This window comes from Phyllobates terribilis, unplaced genomic scaffold (genome assembly GCF_046119375.1).
Source record: "Phyllobates terribilis strain yellow unplaced genomic scaffold, ASM4611937v1 Scaffold_280__1_contigs__length_2496652, whole genome shotgun sequence".
In the NCBI taxonomy this organism is placed as follows: Eukaryota; Metazoa; Chordata; class Amphibia; order Anura; family Dendrobatidae; genus Phyllobates; species Phyllobates terribilis.
In genome coordinates this window covers 261,045-278,213 of record NW_027363040.1, presented here as the reverse complement: position 1 = coordinate 278,213, position 17,169 = coordinate 261,045, and the positions used below count along the sequence as shown (strand labels likewise).

The window sequence follows — 17,169 nt, the reverse complement described above, 5'->3', positions numbered from 1 at the left end:
ATTTCATCCTAGGTTCATAGAGCTGAATAGAGGAGCGATGTTCCTTCAGTCTGATTGTAATTGATCATGACTTTTGTCCACTTTACCACAAGGCACTTTACAGAGTAAATCACATCAGAACTGTAGCTGGTAAAAAAACACCAATTTCCACAGGTGTCCCTTCTAATTGGTGGGAAAACTGTCACCTGTAATAATCCTCGCACAGTTCTGACATGACAAACACGGAAAAGTGCCCCTTTATGGATCTGAAAGAAAGTCTGTTTAAACACTTTAGCGTAATAGTATCAGCTCTAATCAAATGGTTAGATAGCGATTTACCCTGAAGATTCACAAATTGTGGGGTTGTTTTAAAAAATGTTACATTTAGGGTGTTTTTGTGAAGGAATCATGTATTGCTCCCATAGTACAGTGCCCCTTTCTTGGCCCCCACACACAGTATACTGTTCCCCTAGTATCGCCATCCACCCACACACTGTATAATATAATATAAATCCCCAATATGATATAAATCCCCCAATAATATAATATAAATCCCCAATTTTATTTTTTTGGGGTGTTTTTCATGTATCATATGGAAACCTATGCGAAAATGCGAAAAAAAAATCCCATCATATCCAGAGAGAAAAATACACTGTACATGGAGTATTTGGCATTAAATATCTCTTGTCTTTGTGTTCTTACAAACAAACTTTTATAAATGTCTCAAATTTCTATGTCTGAATCAGACCTGAGATCTAACGTGATAGAACATTACAGTTCGAAGACGGGAAACATTCATATAGACGGCCGGTGGTGATGTAGTCAGTGACGGACTTTGGCCAAATATGTTTCTAGAACCAAAGTAGAAGATGAAGATGTCCTCATCATGAAGTAGTTATTTCTCATGTCACGTGTAATATCTCCTGCAGTATTACTAATGCCGATTCCGGTGTCTGTAAATGAGGCGAGAATTAGCTTTATGGAAGATGAGTCTATGAGAAACGTATTCAGCTACAGACTCCAAGGAAGAAACTGCTTGTTGTTTGTGGCTTAAATTATATATGTTTTATTAGTATATGTATATAAGAAAACTAAATACTGTAAAATAATAAATCTCCTCATATGTTTCCCTTATTATCTCCAGTAATTGTATTATTACACAGGATTTTTATGACGTTACATCTGCTCATCATCTTCTCATTCAGGTCTCTACAATATCAGATCCTCTCAGTGAATATCTTCTATATAAGCAAATTTTTCTGATTTACCCATCAAGGATGAATGTGGATAGAGACTAGATGGCGGAGAGGATATTATACCTCACCCTAGAGATCCTCTTCCGGGTTACTGGAGAGGTGAGAGATTCTGATGACGTCACGTTACATCATTCTTATCTATGGGAATAACAGATGGACAGAACTGGAGAGGTGAGGACTCTGGAAATGTCTGTAGTGAGATTTATTAATGTGTCTCTCCATAACCAGGATTACACAGTAGTGAAGAAGACCTCTAGTGAGCGCTGTCAGGCACCTGTGTCTGAGGGATGGGGAAGACCCCTGAGCCCAATCACATGGCCTCCACCTCACCACCTAATACATGAGGACATCAATGACCACAAGATCCTAGAACTCACCTACAAGATGATTGAGCTGCTGACTGGAGAGGTGACACTCCTGGGAATGCTGGGACATTATACAGTAACGCTATGAAGGGATCGAGGGATGACAGTATCATTGTATGTGTCAGGTTCCTATAAGGTGTCACGATATCGCCGTCTATTTCTCCATGGAGGAGTGGGAGTATTTAGAAGGACACAAAGATCTGTACAAGAACGTCATGATGGAGGTTCCCCAGCCCCTCACATCACCAGGTAATAGACAGGACTAAATACACATGGCCTATAATTATCTGTATGTAAAGAATGAATTCAGTCCCTGTATGTGTTTCCTCCAGATCTCTCCAGTAAGAGGACAACACCAGACAGATGTCCCCGTCCTCTTCTTCCACTGGACTGTAAACAAGAAGATCCCAATGTTCCTCAGGATCATCAGGTAGATGGAGAGAAGGTGTCATGAGATCTCCCCTATGATGTGTAGACGGCTGTGAAGGTCTTGTGTTCAGTCTTGTTTTATCCACCAGTATTATATGTTTTATACTTGTGTAATGAGAATGGTGGAGATGGCAGGATTAGAGCTGATCATAGATGGGACTTCTCCATCTGTCTGTGACTTTTACAATATTTGTTTCAGGGTGAAGATCTGACCCATATTAATACTACAGAGACATATGTGAGGGATGACGAGTGGTGTAAAGAGGAGATTCCTACATATGACTACCCAGGTGAGTACTAACCACTAAATGCAGAGAAATCACAGATTCTTCTCAGACACCGGCTGTGGCTGCTTTATTGGTCATGTGATCACCATTTTGCCGTTAAAGTACAACATTGTCCTCCACCTAAAACTGTTCAAATGACTTTATGAAATTGTGAAAGTCCTTTTCTATAGAATTTACAACCTGGAGGATCCACCTACCCCCTGGGATTAGTAGATGCTGACTGTTAACTGCCCAGATCTGTAAATCCACTCATTGCTCTGACAAATTATTATATATCTCCAAAACTTATATTTCCAAAATTCACAGACTAATCCAATTGGAGTAAAGGGTAAAAATTAACTTTTATTTTTTCACGATTAAAACTAGAAATATAGTAGCAAAATGTAAAAATGATTGACTCAGTGGTCCCTGAACTGAAAGTCAGCTAGGATATTAGTAGTAAAGAGTTTATCACTCAAAATTATTGCAATATACAGTACAGACCAAAAGTTTGGACACACCTTCTCATTTAAAGATTTTTCTGCATTTTCATGACTTTTAAAATTGTACATTCACACTGAAGGCATCAAAACTATGAATTAACACATGTGGAATTATATACTTAACAAAAAAGTGTGAAACAACTGAAAATATGTCTTATATTCTAGGTTCTTCAAAGTAGCCACCTTTTGCTTTGATGACTGCTTTGCACACTCTTGGCATTCTCTTGATGACCTTCAAGAGGTAGTCACCGGAAATGGTTTTCACTTCACAGGTGTGCCCGGTCAGGTTTAATAAGTGGGATTTCTTGCCTTATAAATGGGGTTGGGACCATCAGTTGTGCTGTGCAGAAGTCAGGTGGATACACAGCTGATAGTCCTACTGAATAGATTGTTAGAATTTGTATTATGGCAAGAAAAAAGCAGCTAAGTAAAGAAAAACGAGTGGCCATCATTACTTTAAGAAATGAAGGTCAGTCAGTCCAAAAAATTGGGCAAACTTTGAAAGTGTCCCCAAGTGCAGTTGCAAAAACCATCAAGCGCTACAAAGAAACTGTCTCACATGAGGACCGCCCCAGGAAAGGAAGACTAAGAGTCACCTCTGTTTCTGAGGATAAGTTTATCCGAGTCACCAGCCTCAGAAATCGCAGGTTAACAGCAGCTCAGATTAAAGACCAGGTCAATGCCACACAGAGTTCTAGCAGCAGACACATCTCTACAACAACTGTTAAGAGGAGACTTTGTGCAGCTGGCCCTCATGGTAAAATAGCTGCTAGGAAACCACTGCTAAGGACAGGCAACAAGAAGAAGAGACTTGTTTGGGCTAAAGAACACAAGGAATGGACATTAGACCAGTGGAAATCTGTGCTTTGGTCTGATGAGTCCAAATTTGAGATCTTTGGTTCCAACCACCGTGTCTTTGTTCGACGCAGAAAAGGTGAACGGATTGACTCTACATGCCTGGTTCCCACCGTGAAGCATGGAGGAGGAGGTGTGATGGTGTGGGGGTGCTTTGCTGGTGACACTGTTGGGGATTTATTCAAAATTGAAGGCATACTGAACCAGCATGGCTACAACAGCAACTTGCAGCGGCATGCTATTCCATCCGGTTTGCATTTATTTTTCAACAGGACAATGACCCCAAACACACCTCCAGGCTGTGTAAGGGCTATTTGACCAAGAAGGAGAGTGATGGGGTGCTACGCCAGATGACTTGGCCTCCACAGTCACCAGATCTGAACCCAATCGAGATGGTTTGGGGTGAGCTGGACCGCAGAGTGAAGGCAAAAGGGCCAACAAGTGCTAAGCATTTCTGGGAACTCCTTCAAGATTGTTGGAAGACCATTTCCGGTGACTACCTCTTGAAGCTCATCAAGAGAATGCCAAGAGTGTGCAAAGCAGTCATCAAAGCAAAAGGTGGCTACTTAGAAGAACCTAGAATATAAGACATATTTTCAGTTGTTTCACACTTTTTTGTTAAGTATATAATTCCACATGTGTTAATTCATAGTTTTGATGCCTTCAGTGTGAATGTACAATTTTCATAGTCATGAAAATACAGAAAAATCTTTAAATGAGAAGGTGTGTCCAAACTTTTGGTCTGTACTGTATATCAATTATATTTATTTAATCAGGATAACAGATCTTCCTACCGTTTGTATCTAACAGAACAATTTATTCAGAAGAACTGTGAATAAATTCACTGTGGTAAGCTTTAAAATTCATGAAGCCGACACATTGGCAGTTTCTCTTATCTTGTGCTTATAGCAGCAGTTATAGGATATTGAGAGATTCTCTTGCTTTATCCCTAATCTTGTCAACAGTCATATAGTACAATACACTGTCTCCTACATAATACCAATCACAAGAGCCTGTTAGCTGAACTTCTCATATTATAGCATTAGCGATGAGGATGAAGCTATCGTGATGGACGACCCTAGCTGCTGCTACAGTGGGGAAAATAAGTATATGCAAGACGGCCTTCATTTTTTAAAGTCGTGGCGAAAAGACAACAAGGAAATACATAGCTTCTAATAGCCACAAGCCTACTCAATATTGAATGCAGATATAACAGGAGAAACAGAGTATATATAGGCATAAAATCAATATAGCTTTATTGGATACAAAATAGTAAAAAGGCCACAGCAGTGGCAACACAGAGTAAATAGCAGATTACAAAATACAGTACATGGTAACATATATAGAAAATGTATTTATCAAAGGCCCCCCCAAACAAAAAAGGGGGAAGGGGAAAGGCAAGCAAATAGCATGTAAGATATACCATAGATGAGGGGTAGCCGCACAAGTGTGCAGGTATATGTAAGATATCAAGAAAAATTCAAGTATCCCTTACCAATCGCTAGTAGGGGGGGCCAGTAGAGAAAAAGTGACAGGCAGACCGGGAACAGGATGAACTTAAGGTGCCAAGTGACCAGAAGAGAACCTCGACGCGCGTTTTGCCCCTATATTATGGGCTTTCTCAAGAGGCAAAAGAATGGGGAAAATAAGTATTTGATACACTGCTGATTTTTCAAGTTTATCGTAGGTACACTTCACCTGTGAGAGACAGAATGTAAAAAAAATCCAGAAAATCACATTGTATGATTTTTAAATAATTAAATTGCATTTTATTGCATGAAATAAGTATTTGATCACCTACCAACCAGCAAGAATTCTGGCTCTCACGGACCTGTTAGTTTTTCTTTAAGAAGCCCTCCTACTCTGCACTCACTACCTGTATTAACTGCTGCTGTTTGAACTCGTTACCTGTATAAAAGACACCTGTCCACACACTCAATCAATCACACTCAAATCTCTCCCCCATGGCCAAGACCAAAGAGCTGTATAAGGACACCAGGGAGAAAATTGTAGACCTGTACAGGGCTCAGATGGGCTACAGGACAATAGAGAAGGCAACAACTGTTGGCACAATATTAGAAAATGGACGAAACACAAGATGACTGTCAATCTTCCTCTGGCTGGGGCTCCATACAAGATCTCGCCTGGTGGGGCAGCGATGATTCTGAGAAAGGTCAGGAATCAGCCCAGAACTACATGGGAGGACCTGGTCAATTCCCTGAAGAGAGCTGGGTATAGAGACAAGAAGACCTGGCACCACACATTTATAAAGGAACGCTGTGCCCCAGCATCCAAGGAAATATATAGAGAAGAACAATAAAAGGGTGTAAAAATGGGCACCAGACATTCTGAATAAGTAAGTCAATAACAATAAATAATAATTTTAAGAAGAATTATAAATTTTATTAAATACCACACACAAGCACCAAAAAGTTAAAACATAATTAAAAAGGCAGAAAAAGCATTAGATGTAAACCACCTTATAAAAGGCACATACATAAATATACATAAATTTATGAAATATTACATGTAATAAGGTGCCCACCCTGGATCAAAGCATATATTTCTGGTAGATGTAAGATTATGAATAATGCTGCACAGATAGAAAGTACTGTGTGTATGGAAAGTATTCAGTCCCCTTTACATTTTTCACTCTTTGTTTCATTGCAGCCATTTGGTAAATTCTAAAAAGTTCATTTTTTTCTCAGTAAAGTACACTCTGTACCCCATCTTGACTGAAAAAAAACAGAAATGTAGAAATTTTTGAAAATTTATTAAAAAAGAAAAACTGAAATATCACATGGTCATAAGTATTCAGACCCTTTACTCAGTATTGAGTAGAAGCCCCCTTTGAGCTAGTACAGCCATGAGTCTTCTAGGGAATGATGCAATAAGTTTTTCACACTTCCGTCCAAGGATTGGTCAAGTTGAGAATAGGGAGGAAGGAGGTGGGATGTTCCTACCTATAAAGACATGCTTGCTTGGCCGCCGAACATGGCCAGCAACCATGCCGATATGTTTATCAAGAAACTATCATAGTAACGAATTCTATTTAGATATTAAACAGACTGCTAGCCCCTGATGATCATGGCAGTTATAAAAAAATGATGAAACACGTAAGGCTTGAACTTCGGCTTAGTGCTAGCTAGGAAGGTCTAATATCATGTTTTACAGGAGTCGATAGACACTGTGGTATCGTAGGAATCAAAACTAGGAAGCTCAGTGTGTCAGCGCTGTGGGTGTGTGTCAGTGCTGTGGGTGTGTGTCAGCGCTGTGGGTGTGTATCAGCGCTGTGGGTGGGTGTCAGTGCTGACGTCGGCGGTCGAGTGACCTGTCACATGGCTAAATGACGTCATGGAAGGTCCTTTTACACCACTGCGAGACACCGAGGAGACCGGACGCATCGGAGAAGGAGACCGGGGGCCATCGGAAGGTGAGTGTAATGTTTTTTTCCAGGACGTCCCTCCTGACAGCACACCAGGAGGTAGTCTTTCATGTCCGACTAGGGGCAGGAACACACGAGAGGTTAAAGGCCCCTCCCCACCCTCCATCGCCTGTGTTTTTCCTGTCCCTAGTCGGACAGGCACATGAGAGGGCGCAGCAGCGCTGAAAGCATAGGAGCAGCCCAGGGGACGGAGGGGTTGCCATACCTGTCTCCTCCCGCTGTCAAGACAGGCTGCCGGCTGAAACCCGTCCTGGTCCCTCAGCCAGCCCAGTGGAGCGGAGCTCCTGGAAGGCGCCGCTTCCCTCCTCGGAGGGCTCTGGGCGTGCTGCCTCTGCCGGCCAGCGCAATTCCAGTGACGCGGCTGCGGCATGAGTTCCACCCTGGAACGCACTTCCGGTTAGGAGGTCAGCAGGAAGGAGAAGCCTGGGGAAGATGGCGGCGAAGACGGCAGACAGGTAAAATCTGTCCATGTGTGTCTGTCGGTTAGGCACTGCACCTATTGTGAGCTATGGAGGGTAGCCCCGCGCAGCACACGGATTCCACGGCCATCTCCCTGGGTCATGTAAGTGAGCATCTATGGGCCCCCTTTTTTTGTAGCTGAGCTATGGTGATTTATCCTGACAAACTGCCTGTGTCTGATACTGTCCATAGAATAAAGGGACCCCAAAGGGATCAGTTCCTAAGAAGAGGGCTAGGCGATGCCCAACTTGTACTACCAGGCTTCTGGACACATATAACAAACAGCTGTGCAAGGACTGTATAGCAAAAGTTATGGCGGAGGAGCAGGCCACATTTAGAGCCGAAGTAAAGGCTATGATTAAAGAGGAAGTGCCTGGGAGGCTTCAGCTGCAATCATCAAGACCAATATTGCGGCCACGTCCATGGCCAGATCAGCAGGCTTATGGTTGGAGGACCTGGAAGCCAAACTGAGAAAGAGTGCTTCCAGGGAGGATATAGCCGAGGCTTTATACATGGTCAGGATGGCAGTAAATTTCATGGCAGATGCGTCAGCAGAATCTGTCCGGTTCGCGGCAAGTAATGATGCGCTGTTGAATTCGGCCCGTAGGGCACTCTGGCTGAGGTCTTGGACAGGCGATATGCAGTCCAAAAACAAACTTTGTGCTATCCCATTTTCCGGCCTACAGGTTTTTGGACCTGTACTGGACAGCATTCGGCTGCAGCATTTCCTAGGAAGTTGGCAGAGAATAACCCAAAATCAGTGGATTTTACAACTTATAGAACACGGGTACAAGATCGAGTTTTCTCAATTCCCCCCCCGACGATTTCAGATCACGGAAGCCAGTTCAACAGCGGCCCTCAGAAGGCTGGAAGTAGACATCAGGCAGCTTCTCCAGGACGGAGCAATAACACCGGTCCCTCGTTCAGAGAGATACAGGTGCCATTATTCCAGACTGTTCTCGATAAAAAAACCATCGGGAGAGTACAGGACAATTATAAACCTCAGACCCCTGAACCAGTGGGTAAAGTACAAGAGGTTCAAAATGGAGTCAATAAAATCGGTGATACTTCTGGTACCCAAAGACGCGGTGATGTGTACCTTGGATTTGAAGCAGGCATATTACCATATTCCCATACACCCTTCAAGACAGAGATACCTCAGGTTTGCAACAAGAGGGAAAGGTGGCGTAAGCCACTATCAGTTCCAATGTCTTCCGTTCGGCCTGTCATCGGCACCCCGTATTTTCACCAAAATAGTGACGGAAGTAGTCTCCCGTCTAAGGAGAGAGGGCATAGTCATAATTCCCTACCTAGACGACTTTCTTCTAGTAGCAGATTCAGACGCGCAGTTAATTCTTCATCAGCGTCGGGTAATGCGAGTATTGTCAGACTTGGGGTGAGTTCTAAATTTAGGAAAATCAGACCTAGCTCCAAGCAACCAGAAGATATTCTTGGGAGTGCTATTAGATTCGCACCGGGGCTTGTCCAAACTCCCTCAAAAGAAAGCTCGGGACATAGTAAAAAAATTCAGTTCCTTTTGCAGAAAGAGGGAAGTAACGGTCAGGGAAGCTATGAGTGTTCTGGGGACCATGACATTGTGCATCCCCTGTGTAAAGTGGTGTCAGGCACATTCCAGAATTCTTCAGAATGAAATCAGCTCCGCTTGGGACAAAAGTCCGTCAGGCCTGGACAAAAAGATGCCCTTAACTCCAGACTTAAAAGGCTCCCTAGCCTGGTGGGTATCCCCTTTAAAGCTGGGAAGTTCCACAGTGGGACTAAGTAAAAAAGTGGAGAAATGTTGTAACAATATTTTTTAAAAAAATCACAAAATACTAATTAAAAAAATAAAAAATATATTGTACCCATAAATAAATATTATTATAAATCAAATGGATAAATAAACAATAAAAGTAGACATATTTGGTATCGCCGTGTCTAGAGCGACCCAACCATATTAAACCATCCCACTAGTTAATACAATTAGTAAACACCATAAAAAAAGTAAAAATCTAGGCAAAAAACAATGCTTTATCATCATACCGCAGAACAAAAAGTGGAATAAAATGCGATCAAAAAGATGAATGTACTGTACATAAAAATGGTATCTATGAAAACGTCACATTGTCCTGCAAAAAAACAAGCCGCCATACAGCTCCATCAGGGGAAAAATAAAAAAATTATAGCTCTCAGAATGAAGCAATGCAAAAATATTTTTTTTTCGATAAAATTGTTTTTATTCTGTAATAGCGTCAAAACATAAAAAAACTACATAATGTTGTATCGCGGTAATCGTACTGACTAGAAAAATAAAGCTGCCTTATCAATTTTACCATACGTGGAACGGCATAAAAAAAACAAAAAAAAAAACAATTCTTGAATTGTTGTTTTTTGTTTATTCTGCCTCTCAAAAATCGGAATAGAAAGCGATCAAAAAATGTAATCTGCCCAAATATGGTACCAATAAAAACGTCAACTCATCCTGCAAAAAACAAGCCCTCACATGACTTTTTCAGTAGAAATATGGAAAAATTATAGCTCACAAAATCTGGTTATGCAAAAACTAGTTTTTTGGGGGAAAAAAAGCGTATTTTAGTATGTGATAGCAGCCAAACATAAAAACCCGCTATAAATCTATCGCTGTAATTGCACCGACCCGAAGAATAAAGTCGTCTAATCACCTATACCGCACAGGAGCAGCGTAAAAAATAAATAAAACCAATTCTTCACCTGCTGTTGATTTGTTGATTCTAACTCCCAAATATCGCAGTAAGGCTCAGCTCACATTTATCCTGCGCTCTGAATATTCCCTATAATGAGGCAGGTGGAGGCACCATGGATGCTGTCTGGCCTTTGATCTGGCGGTGTCCGTCTTTTTAGGTTTGCATAAAAGTGTCATCGGCCACAGTTCTGTGCACCTCTGGGAAAAAAGGACATCACTGAACAGAGGCCAGACAGAGTCGAGAGTAACTCTGCTGCCTCGGGGTTTCATCTGAATTACGTCACTCTGAGATTTAAAAGGAAACCCTTATGTAAGTGCTCAGCATAGAGTGCAGGATAAATGTGATCCAAAATGTTATGTAAAATGTTCCCAAAATGTTCCCAGCTTCAACTCAATCCACAAAAAAAGCAAGTTCCCACTCGGGTTCGTCATCTGTTAGCGGAAATATAGGGGGCTTCCATGTTACTGATGGCACAAAGGCTCTGGAAAATCGAAATGGCCCTTGCACCCCAAAATAAATTCAGCAAATTCTGTGCTCCTAAAACTAAATGCCCCCTCCCTTCTGAGCACCAGTAAGCCTAAACCGCAGTTAGTGTCCACATGTTTGGCATTTCTGTAGTGATGAGAGCCCTCTTACTGTATGGGTGCATGTCTCCAGAAGCATAAGCCGGGAATAATCTACTGGTCACTACAGCGTACTGGTCACTACAACGGAAGTTTGCAATTTTCACTCAGCAACATCCACTGCTGCTTGTTTCTGGAAAACCCAAGGAGTCAAAATCGTCACAACACCTGTAGATAAATTCCCAAAGGGTATAATTTCCAAAATGGGGTAACTTGAGCGGTGATTGTGCTCTTGTAGCACTTAGGGGTTCTGTATATGGAGTCCGTAAACTAATACAGAAAATTCTGTGCTCCAGGATGCCTACTGTATTACTATACTGGGTTTCTGCTAAAACCAATAGCGCTCTGTCCCTCCCGAGTCTCACCGTATGGCTAAGCAGTTGACATGGATTTACTGTGACGGAGAGGAGCCCGAAGACTGCAGCTTCTAATTCCTCCCACTCATTAAAAGCCTTTCACCTTCATATTAAACAGTGCAGGTTTCTGCCGGGGGTTAATCTGCTCAGTTGTAAGCTCCTAGAAGCTTACCATCATTTAGGCTCTCACCTGTTCGCTGTTAGCCACTCCCCGCTCCTATATATACTGGGCTTTGGCAGGCTATCCTACCAGAGCTAGCTTATGCTGCATGGTTCTAGGAGTGTGCTGGACTGTTGTTGTTTGAGAAGGCGTTTGGAGGATTAAGCTAAGACTGTTGCGTGGTTTAGTTTGTGTGTTATCCTCTTCTTCTTCTATTTAGGTTTGTCCCCCATCCTCCACTTCCCAGTGTTAACCTCTGTTGTTTGTGTGCATTTATTTGTATGATTGGTATTTTCCTTTAGCCCTATTTGTATTACCTTGTTAGTCTGGTTGGGGTTCAGCCATACATTACTACTCCCCTCTTCCCTGGGTGGTGGAAGGGAACAGACTGTGGGCGGATTGAGGAACTCAGACAAGGTACGTGGCGCCCGGTGTCTTTACCTTCAGAAGTAATCCGGGGAGCAGGACCAGCTAGGGTGCCCCTAATGTTAGGGACAGGAAGGAGCTCCTGCCCCCGGGATACCCGACAACAGAGTCATGCCAGCAGTACTGTGCAACCACATATGTGGGGTATACAGTCAGCAGAAATTGTGGGACAAATTTTGATGCAATTTTTACCCATTTCCCATTGTAAAAATGTAAAATCTGGGTCTAAAACAAAATTTTAGTGGTAAAAATGGAATTATTTTTTTAATTGCCCAATAGTATAAAATTCGGTGACCCACCTGTTGTGATCACTGCACCCCTAGATGAATTCCTTGAGAGGTGTAGTTTGTAAAATGAGGTCTCATATGGGGGGTTCTGCTCTTCTGACACCTCAGGGGCTCTGCCAATGTGACATGGTACCCTCAAACCAGTCCAGCAAAATGTGAACTCCAATATGGCACCTCTTCTTTTCTGAGCTTGGCACTGTGCCTCAAAAGTAGTTTTCGACCACATAAGGGGTATCTGCGCACTCAGGAGAAATTGCACAACAAATTTTGGTGTCCATTCTCTCCTGCAATCCTTGTGAAAATAAAAAAATTGGGGCTAAAATAACATTGTTTTTGGAAAAATGTGATTTTTATTTACACGATTCAATGTTATAAACTTCTGTGAAGCATCTGGGGATTCAAGGTGCTAGATAAGTTCCCTGAGAGGTTTCCAAAATGGTGTCACTTGTGGTTGCACTGTTTAGACACATTAAAAGCTCTCCAAACGCGACATGGCGCCCGCTAATTATTCCAGAAAATTTTGCATTCAAAAAGTCAAATGGTGTTCCTTTCAAGTCCTGCTGCGCGCCCAAACAGTAGTTTTCCTCTACATATGGTATATCGGCGTGCTCAGGAGAAATTGCACAACAAATTTTGGGTCCATTTTTTCCTGTTACCCTTGCGAAAATAAAAAAAATTTGAGTCTAAAGTAAAATTTTTGTGACAAAGTTAAATGTTCATTTTTCCTTCCACAGTACAAAAATTCCTGTGAAGCATCTGAAGGGTTAATAAACTACTTGAATGTGGTTTTCAGCACATTGAGGGGTGCAGTTTTTAGAATGGTGTCACTTTTCAGTATATGTCATCTGTCATATAGGCCCCTGAAGTCACTTCAAATGTGATGTGGTCCCTAAAAAAATGGTTTTGTAAATTTTGTTGGAAAAATGAGAAATCGCTGGTCAAATTTTAACCCTTTTAATTTCCTAACAAACAAGAAAATTGTTTAAAAAATTGTGCTGATATAAAGTAGACATGTGAGAAATGTTATTTATTAACTAATTTGTGTGATATAACCGATTTAAGTTCATAAAATTAAGTTTTTGCCAAATTTTGATTATTTTTACAAATAAACACAAGTAATATCAAAGAAATGTTACCACTAACATAAAGTTCTATATGTCACGAAAAAGCTCATAATCAGGGGGATCCGTTGAAGCGTTCCAGAGTTATTACCTCATAAAGTGACAGTGTAAAACTGTAAAATTTGGCCTGGTCATGAAGGTGCAAACAGCCTTGGGGGGTAAAGGGGTTAACTCCTCTAAATAGATTTGGACTTAGACAGAGACCCCTATGTAAAAAAACATCACTAAGTTCTAGTGTATCTGTAGGGCCACAGTATTACCTGTTGTTCTGTAGTGTGAGATGGGAAGAAGAATAGTATGTTAGCCGGGTCAGAACCAGGAGGGCAGAGAACATACAAAATCAGAAGACACAAGAGTAGTCAGTAAACGGGCCGAGGTCACAACAGGAAACAAATACACAAGCCGGGAGCTGAGCACAGAGGACTGAACCAGAGGAGAACAAGGCTGTATCTGGCAGCTTCCGGCAATATGCTTCCAGCTTTAGTAGGGTGTGGTGCTTTCCAGTTGGCTGAAGCAGGGAGCAGATTACTCCAGCTGGACAGCACACACACCCATACTGCCAGACTGGGTGGTACTACTGGTCCCAGCAACCCTAATCTTAGTGGCTGAACAGAGCCTGCGCCGCCCAGAGCTTCTGGTTCTGACGTCTCCTCCATCACCAGCGCCACCTGCAGGATGAATAAGGCGGCTTCTGGCGAGAGAAGCAGACATCGCAGGAGCAGATCCCAGAGGAGATGGGACCCACCAGAAACCTTAATATGACAAAATGTCAGAAAACCAGAGCAGTAGAAATCCCCATAAAGTGACTCCATTTTGGAAATTATAACCCTCAGTGAATTAATCTATAGGACTAGTGACGATTTTGACTCCACATCCACTTACTGGAAATTAGCACACAGACGATGTTGCAAAGTGAAAATTGCACATTTGCCATTTTATTGCGCAACACATAACAGTTAGGAAAATAAGTATTTGATACGCTGCCGATTTTGCAAGTTTTCCCACCTACAAAGAATGGAGAGATCAATAATTTTTATCGTAGGTACACTTCACCTGTGCGAGACAGAATCAAAAAAAAATCCAGAAAATCACATTGTATGATTTTTACATAATTAATTTTCATTTTATTGCATGAAATAAATATTTGAAACAATAAACAAACAGATCTTAATATTTGGTCCAGAAACCTTTGTTACAATTACAGAGGTCAGACGTTTCCTGTAGTTCTTGACCAGGTTTGCACACACTGCAGCCGGGATTTTCGTCAACTCCTCCATACAGATCTTCTCCAGATGTTTCAGGTTCGGGGCTGTCGCTGGGCAACATTGAGTTTCAGCTCCCTCCAAAGATTTTCTATTGGGTTCAGGTTTGGAGACTGGCTAGGCCCTCCAGGACCTGAAATGTTTCTTACGGAGCCACTCCTTAGTTGCCCTGACTGTGTGTTTCGGGTCTTTGTCATGCTCGAAGACCCAGCCATGACCCATCTTCAGTGCTCTTACTGAGGGAAGGTTATTGGCCAAAATCTCGCAATACATGAACCCTTTGCAGAAAAGCATTCCCAAAGTATGATGTTTCCCCTACCATGCTTCACAGTTGGGACGGTGTTCTGGGGGTTGTACTCATTCTTCTTCCTCCAAACATTGAGAGTGGAGTTGATACCAAAAAGTTCTATTTTGGTTTCATCTGACCACATGACCTTCTCCCATGCCTCCTCTGGATCATCCAAATGGTCATTGGCGAACTTCAAACTGGCCTGGACATGTGCTGGCGTGAGCAATGGGACCTTGGGAGTGCTTCAGGATTTTAATCCATGACGGCGAGGTGTTACTAACGGTAATGTTTGAGACTCTGGTCCCAGCTCTCTTCAGGTCATTGACCAGATCCTCCTGTGTAGTTCTGGGCTGATTATGACCTTTCTCAGAATCATCCTTACCGCACGAGGCGAGATGAAGCCTGCATGGAGCCTGTGAAGAAACAGGGTCTTTCGTGGGCATAAATCTACTCAGACAACACAGGGTGAGGGTAAAACAGTGTGGCAATACTTTATTGAACCACCAAATGGACAATAAACCCATAGAACAGTCCCAGCAAATACCTAAGATGGCACAACATTACACAGTCTCACCCTTCTGCTGGCCCGCCTGGGATAGAACAGCTGCAACTTTTGGACTTCCAAGGCTAATTACCTCAACCAGAGGCTCCCCGCTTTTGGCGGGCCCCCACAGAGAGAAGGTATCGACAAGCTTAGGAAGCTGACAGTCCATCGAGGTACAAGGCCAGGAGACCCAAGGGTCCCACCCTGGCCTCTCCAAGAGTTTCCATGGGGCCAGATGACCAGCTGGTCTCAATCTGGCTTCTCAGATAGAATGTCTCCATGGGTTCCAGGCTACCGGAGGGTCCCACCTGGCAACCCCAAACAACATATCCAAGGGGCCAGGTGACTTCATCGTCCCAACCTGGTCTCTCCAAATGTTTCCATGGGCTCTCTGATGGTCAATGGAGCAGATACGTATCTTTCCAGTCAGGGCCATATACCCTTAGGCTGGAATCTTGTAGAATACAAATCTGTGTCTCTTTGAATAAACTGATGCTACCAAGCTGATGGTCTGAAGAGAGTCTGATCTTTGATTCTACTTGTAAAGTCTCTTTCAATTCTGCCTGCTACAGAGGCATGGGTTCTTTAAATAGTTCACATTTGTTCTTTCAAGTACACATCCACAGGGCAATCACCCACACAGCCGACATAGCAGGGGGGGGGGGGGTGGTTCTTTAAATCAACATCTAGCTGGCTTTAGTATAATATGCAATTAGTATAGTAACAAACGTCATTGTTTCAGAACCAAGAGAAGACAACATTCAGCGTTATACAAATACTGGTCTGTTCTTCTTGACCTACCAAAGAAACACACACAAGTTTTAAAGTCAACACAAACACAATAGTGCATTTCTCTTGGCTTAACAAATCTAGACGTATGGCTGATTAAGATAAGCTGTGTCGTCACAGAGCCTCAGACAAGAAGATTGACGGTCATCTTGTGTTTCTTCCATTTCCTATTAATTGCACTAACAGTTGTCTTCTCAACAAGCTGCTTGCCTATTGTCGCGGAGCCTATCCCTACCTTGTGTAGGTCTAAAATTTTGTCCTTGGTGTCCTTAGACATCTGTTTGGTCTTGGCCATGGTGGAGAGGTTGGAGTGATATTGATTATGTGTGGATAGGTGTCTTGTATAGATGTAATGAGTTCAAACAAGTGCAATTAGAACAGGTAGGAGTGCAGAGTAGGAGGGCTTCTTAAAGAAAAACCAACAGGTCTATGAGAGACAGAATTCTTGCTGGTTAGTAGATGATCAAATACTTATTTCATGCACTAAACCTACTCAAATAAATAATGACTAAACAGAAAAATGTATTTAAAATATAACATTTTTTAATTTTTATTAATATAAATGATAAAACCAAAAAAGGAAGGGATTACAAGGAGAAAACTATATATATGCGGTATAGCATGTAGATGACAATGAATGGTTAATCCTAAATATATGATAACGTGCATAGATATAATAAATAAATGTAGCAACCAATAATCTATATAAAATATAAATAAATTCTTAATTAAATCCCAGTGGATATATAAATAAAAGTTCTATACTAGATACATTATATGCAAAAATAAATATAACATATAAGTAAGGATAAATACCATATGGTCAAGGCCCCACAACCTCCCAAGGGGACCAATTTATTTATTTATATTTTATATAGATTATTGGCTGCTACACTTATCGTATTTTTCAGACTAAAAGAAGCACCAGACCATAGGACGCACCTAGGTTTTAGAGTAGCAAAATAGAAAAAAAAATTAAGCAAAAATTGTGGTCATGATGCATTATTTTAGGGGAAGGGGGTCTGCTGCTGACAC

The 17,169-nt window shown here is 41.9% G+C and overlaps 1 protein-coding gene across 1 annotated transcript in view; it reads left to right on the top strand.

The window, feature by feature from the left end:
• The window catches only part of LOC141220301 (uncharacterized), a 131,495-nt gene that overhangs the window by 111,859 nt on the left and 2,467 nt on the right, over nucleotides 1–17,169 (top strand). The window contains exon 4 of the mRNA XM_073666255.1: nucleotides 2,229–2,319. Within this exon, the coding sequence (XP_073522356.1) occupies nucleotides 2,229–2,319 (91 nt within the window). The remainder of the gene's footprint in view (nucleotides 1–2,228; nucleotides 2,320–17,169) is intronic.